This window comes from Quercus lobata, chromosome 3, assembly GCF_001633185.2.
Source record: "Quercus lobata isolate SW786 chromosome 3, ValleyOak3.0 Primary Assembly, whole genome shotgun sequence".
In the NCBI taxonomy this organism is placed as follows: domain Eukaryota; kingdom Viridiplantae; phylum Streptophyta; class Magnoliopsida; order Fagales; family Fagaceae; genus Quercus; species Quercus lobata.
The window spans coordinates 45,395,824-45,405,274 of record NC_044906.1 but is presented as its reverse complement, the minus strand read 5'-3'; the positions used below and the strand labels follow the sequence as shown (position 1 = coordinate 45,405,274).

At 38.6% G+C, this 9,451-nt stretch overlaps 1 protein-coding gene across 1 annotated transcript; it reads left to right on the top strand.

Annotated features, from left to right (window-relative positions):
- Positions 1-2,478: 2,478 nt before the first annotated feature.
- Positions 2,479-5,294, top strand: LOC115981911 (F-box/LRR-repeat protein 2). The gene is made up of 2 exons (XM_031104340.1): positions 2,479-2,940; positions 4,008-5,294. The coding sequence occupies exons 1-2, from the start codon at positions 2,604-2,606 to the stop codon at positions 4,898-4,900; spliced, it is 1,230 nt and encodes a 409-aa protein (XP_030960200.1). The 5' UTR covers positions 2,479-2,603; the 3' UTR covers positions 4,901-5,294.
- The last annotated feature ends 4,157 nt before the right edge of the window (positions 5,295-9,451 follow it).

The following is a 9,451-nucleotide window of genomic DNA, read 5'->3' as shown; positions in this document are numbered from 1 at the left end:
GTATCCATGGTCATTATTCTTCCCTCCCTAATAGTTTCAAGATGAAGCCTTTCCTTTTCAATATCAGCTCTTTGCGCCTCCCTAATAGTTTCAAGATGAAGCCTTTCCTTTTCAATATCAACTCTTTGTGCATCCACTCGAATCCTATCCACTTTGATGTGAAGAGCCTCTTTGTCTTGTTCATGTGATTCCTGAATATATTGCAATTTTTTTGCCAAATAATCCTCAAAACTCTTATCACCATCTGTTCTCTTTCGCTTAGCCTTTTTGGCTTTTCTGCCAATTGGTCTCTCTAGCACCATTGTGTCATCATCATTACTATCAACTTGATCAATTGAACTTGGAGTTTGAGGGAGCCCTTTTGATCTTTCCTTAGGCATACTTCACTTTGGTTAGTTCTTCAACATAACCCAACAATGGTCAAATGCAAAAGCTATTTTTTTGCCGATTGTTGGAGTTGGTGAAGCTTTATATAGATCCTTTGCATCTTTCAACTATTTTTTTTTTTTTAAAATAAAATAATTAGTGTCTTGAAACTATTTGAAAATTAATATTGTGACACCATTGCAATATAATTTATACCTTGTCCTCATCAGTCCCACCATTTTTATTTCGTGCTTCAATTTTAGCCATGAACCCAACAAACCTACTTGTCTCCCTATTAATATTTCCCCATAGACTTTGGAGGGAGGAAGCAGAACGTGTGGTTCCATAAGTATTGTTCTCGCAAAAGTATTGCCAAATTTTCTCCCAAAATTTTTCAACCCTTTAGTCAGTACCTTGCATGGCAGAGATGACGAGGTTGTCCTCATCTACACTGAAGTTGCCACCACGTTTTATTGGATTAGAGGTGACAATTTCAACTTCCGGACAAGACTCTTGGATGGGCATTGAAGTATTTTGAGACCCACTTAAAATGGTGCCACAAAATCAGAATCCATTTGTAAGATATTAGCATATTGTGTTATGTCTTCTTGTGTACCCATCCCTTTTAAATAGGGAACTTAAAATAGTTAGTGTATGAAGTCAATTAGAGCCAACTCACAAAGTCCAAGAGTTCAAGTATTTATGATAAGTGATTACTACAATTAGAAATACAAACTTAACCAAATCTACAAGAGTTTAGAGCCATCACAGATTATGATTGGTGGCAGCTTCTCATGTATAGCAACATCCTACAATATATGTTGACAACTCCTAATCAAAACAATATATGTTGATAGGTCCTAATCAATCTATTTCGATTATATATACAACAGTAATTTTTTGTTACAGAAATACTAGCCCTTTACATAGCCAAATATTAATAGAATACAGTAGCAAATATAACTCAAAATATACTCTGCATAATATATCTGCAAACACAGCCCATACATAGCCAACATGTACAAATAGAAATCAAATAAAATCATAGAGGTGAACACAACAAAAACCACTAATATAACCTTTGCATACAACATATTAATTTGTTGAAGAAAAAATCAGTAAACAAGAACACCAATTATCTAATAAAATTGGGATTTTGATAAAATTGAGATTTTGGTAATTGAAGTTAAACTTGAGCAAACTTTCTGAAGATGCTAATTCGACAGAGAGCGAAAACCCCTCATGATGAAGCTGAATCCCACCTCTGCAAACATCAATAACAATTCTTTTATCAAAACCCAAACACAAACACAAGCTGAATCCCCCTTTTTCTTGTAGAAAGAGAAAAGAAACACAAACACTAAAACTCGAATACATGGATCAAAACCCACCTAGTAAATTGCTTTGATTTTGATTTTGGTTTGATTTGAGAGACTGACGAGCTTCGTTTTGAGATTTTGCAAACAAAATCTTAATTTCAAACCCACAAACCCTTGAGAACCCTTGAGAATCTTGGTTTGAAAAGAGAGTGATGGAGTGAAAAGTTTAATGGGTATCTAGAGTGTTGTGTTTATGAGATGAGTGAATCGGTAAAGGGATTTAGAGATAGGTGAGGGTGAATCGGCATTCGGCAAAGGCTTAGTGACAGCAGCTTGGTGATTTGGAGAGAAAAGCGAGGCTTGGTGACAGTAGCTTGGTGATTCGGAGTGAAAGAGAGAAACAATGGCGAGAGAGAGAGAGCAAAACCCTGGTACTGTAGCAAGAGAGAGAACGGCTTGAACGAATTAAAATACACTATTTTGTTTTGGCATAGCACTATAGTATCATCGCAAATTTAAGATGGTACTGTAGGACTATGGCAAAAAAATTTGGCCTTTACTAATTTTAGCCATCCAGTTGTTGAGCATGTATTGGACCTGAATACCAAACGTACCTTATATTTGGCATTCGGCATTTGGCAGACCCAATGCTGATGCTTATAGGTTTGGAGTAGGAGCACCTTACTTTTGTGAAAAGGGGATGACCTATCCAAGTACAACACATGCCTACATTCGGTTGGATTAGGTGTGGTGTGGGCCTAACAAATATTAAATAATTCTTTTATTCATTTGTTCACTATTTTCTTTTCTTTTCCACCGAGGCGAGGATGTTTGGGTAACTCTGAAAGAAAGAGTCTCTCTGGGCCTAACAAGAAGGGGAAGGGTTAGGGTTTGAGAGAAGAAAAAAAAGTAGTGATAATGGAATCGAGGTCGAGCATATGCATAAACGAACGGGTTGGTGAGGATGAGCTTCGAGCTATTCTGGGTAAGGTGGAGAGCGATCAGGATAAGGAGGCTTTCGGATTGGTTTGTAAGAAATGGCTTTACTTACAGAGCACTGAGAGGAAGAGACTCGCTGCACGTGCTGGCCCTCACATGCTTCGCAAGATGGCTGCCAGGTTCTCTAAGCTTCTCCAACTCGACCTTGCTCAGTCTGTTTCCAGGTCCTTTTATCCTGGTGTTACTGATTCCGATCTCTCTGTTATTGCCCATGGCTTTACCTGTCTCACACTCCTCTCTCTGCACAATTGCAAAGGTTTGCTTGACTGCAATTCATGATTTTACTTTTGGAGACAACTTCACAAATCATAATTCAATGCTTTCAATAACGTCATGATGTTCATATTACTTGCTTGTAGCTATTAAGTGCAAGCAGAATTATTTAGAGCTATACTATTGTGTGTTTTTTTATTAAATTAAGGGTGGAGTTCTATGATTTGATTTAGAACATTTTAACAACTTGTGTTGAAATATTCCTATAACCTCTCCTGCTGTTTTTCTGGTTGGGCTTGAAGTTCCAAACTTACAATTGATGTCACTAGCCAAACAACCGCAACAACAAAGCTTTACCTATCAAAAAAAAAAAAACCCGCAACAACAAAGCTTTAGTCCCACGGTCAGCAATGGATGATGGATCCACAAGAAGTTAGTTAGGGGTATTTGTAGCGGATGCCCTAACGAGTTTCTCTATTTGATCCATTCATAATAGAGTGATTAAATTTTACAGTGGCAATCAGCCTACCACAACCCCCCTCCCTCCTTTTCCTAGGCTAGGGCCTGGCAGTGAACAAATATGTGACACGAAGCACTGGCACATGCGGAGTTAAATAACTTTGAGCTTCAGTTAAATAATTTATTGATATGCTAGGCATAAAATGCTATTCTGTTTGATTTGTATTAGAAGAGATCCATGTGTTTCAATTAAGAATATTGCTTTTTTTTTTTTTTGGTTAATTGAGCATGGAGGGAAGTTTGCATCATACTAAATGATTTTAGGATCATGAATGTTCATATGGTCTGGTCGTGGTAGGTTAAATGGCCTCTGGGTGAAAAAACAAAATTCTTGCGGTTTGGTGGATCTAATTGCTGATGGAAGTGAACCAGCTCATTGTATCTGATATAGAATTCTGCGTTTTAATCTACAAATATTCTTTACTAACATGCCATTTCATCTGGGGTTAATCTCCTTTGTTTTTCTTTGAATATATTCACTTGATGGAAATGGTCTCTTAACATTTAACTTTGGGCTTATTTTCTTCTTAAGCTTGATTCAACATGCTTAGTAGGCCTTTTTTTTTTTTTTTTTTTTTCTTTATTTTTCAGGAATTACGGACGTTGGCATGATAGAAATTGGGCGTGGTCTTTCTTCACTACAATGCTTGGATGTATCCTATTGCAGGAAGCTAACTGACAAGGGATTGTCAGCTGTTGCTGTGGGCTGTTGTGACCTACGAAGCCTACATATTGCTGGCTGTAGATTTGTTACAGACAAAGTATTACAATCTCTATCCCAAAATTGTCACAATCTAGAAGAGTTGGGACTGCAAGGATGCAACAGTATAACTGATTCTGGACTCACAGATCTTGTAAATGGGTGTCGACGAATCAAGTTTTTGGACATCAATAAATGCAGCAATGTTGGAGACAGTGGGGTGTCAAGTGTTTCTGAGGCCTGTTCATCTTCTCTTAAGACTCTCAAGTTGTTGGATTGCTACAGAATTGGGGACAAGTCCATATTATCCTTGGCCCAATTCTGTAAAAATCTTGAGACTCTTATTGTAGGTGGCTGCCGGGACATCTCTGATGAGTCTATAAAATCACTTGCTGCTGCTTGTAAAAATAGTCTGAAGAACTTGCGGATGGATTGGTGTTTGAATATCACCAACTCTTCATTAAGCTGTGTCCTCACTCAGTGCAGAAACCTAGAGGCTGTAGACATTGGGTGCTGTGAGGAGGTGACAGATGCTGCTTTCCAGGGTTTAGGCACCAGGGAAATTGAGTTGAATTTGAAGGTTTTGAAAGTTAGTAACTGTCCAAAGATCACGGTGATGGGGATAGGTGTGCTTTTGGACAATTGCAACTCTCTGGAATACCTGGATGTGAGGTCATGCCCACATATTACCAAGGCGGGTTGTGACGAGGCTGGATTGCAGTTTCCTCCATGCTGTAAAGTGAACTTTGCAGGGAGTTTATCTGAGCCTGATGTGTTGCTTTAAGACCCTTGAATTGAACAGTTATGCATTCTGGAAAATTTTCTTCCCTTTCAAGCTATCACACAGAAAATTCTACCTCTGAAAGCCTGACAGGTTACTGGTTTACTGCAACTGGCGAGGGCTAATCATAGTGTCAGTCTTGTTCACTGCTGTTTAATGTCTGGGTTTCGGACGAATTGTTGGGCTTGTACATTTATGATTTATCACTCAGAATATACATGAATATGTTGCATGTACATTGTCTTCCGGTTCCTTTCTTCTGCTATATTTTATTTGTTTATTTTTTGGATTGTGAAATATTGTTGTAATTTGTCCCCTGCTCTGGATTTGGATCTTTGCCCAATAACATAATTCTGCAACTGTAGCAATCAATTTCTCCTATTTCATGTCCCGCATAGATTATTATTCATTGTTCATTGACACGCAGGGAATTGGATGCATGAAAGGAACTGGAAGACAGCTGTGGGGTTGTGGTTGTGGGTTTTTGCCAAATAATATTATTTTTAAATAATATTATTTGTAAAATAGTATTTTTTTGGAAATAATTTGAAATTAGTCTATTCATGAAATTTTTTAATTGGTTTTTATTTTTTTTATTTTTTAGTTAGTTACACTCACTCAATGGGTTTTGAACCTCACCTGCCACCCAGGGGTAGGGATGGCAATTTTTCCCCACCCCGCTTAATCCATCCCTCCCTGCTTCGCCCCGCACGGGTTTTCCCCGCCTTGCAAAGGTGGTGGGGCGGGGATAGGGCAAGATTTTAGCCCCGCACCACGGGGCGGGGTGGGGATGGGTTTAGACTTTTTAGACCTACCCCGCCTCGTCCCTCCCCATCCCTGCACCGCCCCGCATTACTAAGGGTTATAAATGTAAATTTTTCATACCCTAAGACCCTACTATTTAAACAAATATATTAATATTAGTATTTTTTTATTCTACTCAATGTGATTCTCTGTCTTTATTTTGTTATATGTTATATTATGAGATATTTATTTATTTTTTATGATTGTCTTGTTAAACACTTGGGTAGATTATTTAATTTTTTCTAAAAATTGATTTGATTTGATGGGATAAATTTGTAATTTCAAGTATATTTTTATTAATGAAATAAGTTTCATTAAAAAAATTGTACTAGTTGTAGGGAAAATTAACAAAAAGTAGAGTTTTACAGAGTGGGACGGGGTTTCGCGGGGCCCCAAGGGGCAGGGATGGGGTGAAAGTATTCCCTGTCATGCGAGGCAGGGCGGGGATGGGGCAAGACAAAACCATGCGGGGCGGGGACGAAGACCCCATCTTTCGACCCCGCCCTGCCCCATTGCGATCCCTACCTAGGGGAGGTGCCAGTTGAGCTTGAGCTAGCTAGAGCTCATTGACTAAATAGGTTTCTTTCTATTAAATGCCCATTCCTAAATGCTGTTTTTCTGCTCCTCCAAGTATAGACTTATTTAACTGTTGTTTCTCCACACAATCTTTGTTTACCAAAATTCTAGCCCTTTCCATATTCTCCCCCACCACAATTTCACCCATGTCCTCAGTTCTGCTGTGCGTCTAGTTAAAGACTACACTCACACTGCTGTCAACGTATAACCTTGTCTCCTCTCTTTTCTCATTCTTTCTGTGACCTGTGAACGGTGAGTCTGATCATTTTTTTTTTCCTTGCAATTTCTCGGCATCTTCTTTTGTAAATTGCTCTCTTAAATAGTTAAATTTGCATACAAGTGAAAGGAACTTTATAGTACTCCCACTCATTTATTCACATTTGTTTGTGTCAATGTACATTGAGATGATGGATCTATTGAACGATACAAGGCTTGCCTAGTTGTTAAAGGCATTGACTATGAGGAAACATTTGCACCGGTTGCTCGCCTTACATCTGTCAAATGTCTCATTGCTATGGCCGCCGTTCGCTGTTGGCCTCTTTAACAGATGGATGTGAAAAATGCTTTCCTCAATGGAGACCTCCAAGAAGAAGTGTACATGCAACCGCCCCCTGGTTACTCACTCAGGCCGTCAAGTTTGTCACCTTCGCCGTACTCTTTATGGCTTCAAGTAGGCTCCTCAAGCTTGGTTTGAAAAGTTTAGCTTAGTTGTTACTCAGCAAGGTTTCACTTTGAGTTCTCATGACACTACTCTCTTCGTCCGAAGATCCTCTGCTGGCATCACTCTTATTCTTCTTTATGTTGTTGACATGATTATTACTAGAGATGATTTTGCAGGTATCCGCTTTCTTTAGCACTTCCTCAGTTAGCATTTTGAGATGAAAGATCTAGGCACTCTTAGCTATTTTCTTGGGCTTGAGGTTACCTCATCCTCTGATGGATACTGATCAGTCTAAAATATAACGGCTTTGTCATTCAATAATGGACGAACTCGAGACATGTTACGCATTTATAGTGAGCATTTATGACAAGGTGTAACGGACGGAGCAACGGGAAAGAAGACGTTACACAAGTCAAAGCACTAGTTTGTAATGCCGCAACCGTTACAAATGAGAATGAATCTAGAGATCTGTTGCTTATTAAAGGTAGAGAAGGTATAAAGTCAGAAAGGAGGCAAAGATGGCTATAATGTTAGAAAGTACTAGCACCAAAAGGTACACACACAATTCTCACCCTAAAAACTACACCTAAGTTGAATTCTGTTGCTATACTTTTCAACTAAATCCCATTCTAACTTAATCATTGAATGGTGTTTGGAAAACATCACACCAGTGTATTACTTTTTCTCTATTTTAGATTTTTTGTAGGTTCACCCTTGGACGAAACCATTACCATCGTCCATCCACATAGATGAAGATCTCAACTGTTAATTTTCTGCATCATTAGTTTGGCATCGTCTGTGGGGAATGTTTGCAAAGCCATACAGTTTCCCGAATTGACAAAAGAGATCTCCATAGTGTGAGATAGACCCTGAGCAAGTTGCACAACAGATTCAGGCTTTCACAGACAGTATAGCAGAATTGATGTGCTATAATGGAGAACTTCAAAAAGCAACTAAGACCTAAAGTGGATATGAGTAGTATGAGAGGATGGAAGGAAATAGTAACAGTAGACTAAGAGCTTCAGAAGAAAATTCATCTAGGATGGAAGGTGAACTTCGTAGCATGAGGAGAGAGATGGAAAAACTTAGGAGGATTGTAAAAGAAAAAGATGTGGAGAACCTGGATATAATGATCTGAAGCATAAATTCACCATTCACCACCGAGGTGTTGAATCGACCTCTTCCACTGAAGTTGGTAGTAGAGCTATTTTACAAAACCCAAAAGTACACGAATGCAGAAGATGCAGTAGTCGCAAATGAACTAACCAGCAAATGAAAGAGAGATGATGGAACAAGTTGCAACCCTGAGAAGAAGGAAATATAAAGCTCAAAGTAGACTTCGGATGGAAAGAGAAACCTCCCAAGTTGAAGGTTAAGTTTTCTAACTTTACTCCTTATTAGAACATATGTGTTTCACTTGTTAGGAACATATGTTAATAATATATGTAATTGGCTAATCCTTTGACAAAACGCACTTTACTTGTAATTGGGTAGATTTAGGATATGTTTAAATACTTCAAGAACCATGTTTCAAGATCAAGTGTTGAAGCCTTCAAGTTTGTCCAAGAAAACAAGTTGAAAGTGTAGAGTTACTAAAACTCGATAGCTATCTCGACAGCTAGCATGTGTCGAGGTTTAAGGAAGCTGTTCAGCCCGTGTGCTCGACACCTGCTCGATAGTTGCTCGACACCTCCTATCTGTCAAGGTTTAAGAATTTCAGAATTCTGATATGATTTTCTTGGGATCCGTGAATGTGTCTTTGGGCCTTCTTTTCTCCTAACCCTAGACATATAAAAGGATTGTTTTAAGGGCTGTCAAACAATTCATAAGTTCCATAAGCATTGAGCAAATTCTGTTCAAGAAAATTGTGATCGAAGACAAAGTTCTTGCCCTAGTTCATCTATTTCTATTGAAGAAGTTGTTGTGCATGTGCACCGTAGGGTTTTGTGACCAAGCATATTCTTGATCTTCATTGTGTGGATGAACTGAAGAACTTTGTAGCCAACAACCTTCTTAGTTGGTGATTGAAGTCGCGTACTGGATCCGCGTAATTGATTAGTCACGTACTTAGGAGCCGTGCATTGAAAGGGGAAACTGTCACTATAGAACAAGTCCAATTGGGTATTGGGGTAAGGGTTCAATTGTAGGTTGGTAAGGTACTTGAGATTCCTTTACTTGTAACCGCTTGTTGTGATAATAGTGGAGTTTCGGGAGTGGTGACCTGAAAATCACCTGGTGGGGTTTTTGCCGTTAGGTTTTCCCCATTCGTAAACAAATCACCATGTTATTTATTTTTCGTTACATAATTAGTTTATTGGTGATTTTGTACCACCACACGTTTGCATGTTAATTAACTTAATTAATTCACTTGGTTAAATTAATTGGTTAATTTATCACAAGGAGTCAATTCATTTTTGGCCTTTCACTCCTTTGAAAATGCCCATTGGACAGGTGTTAATGCAGATAAAAGATGAACTATCTTTTCAATGGCCTCAACCCATGTTGGCTTCGAC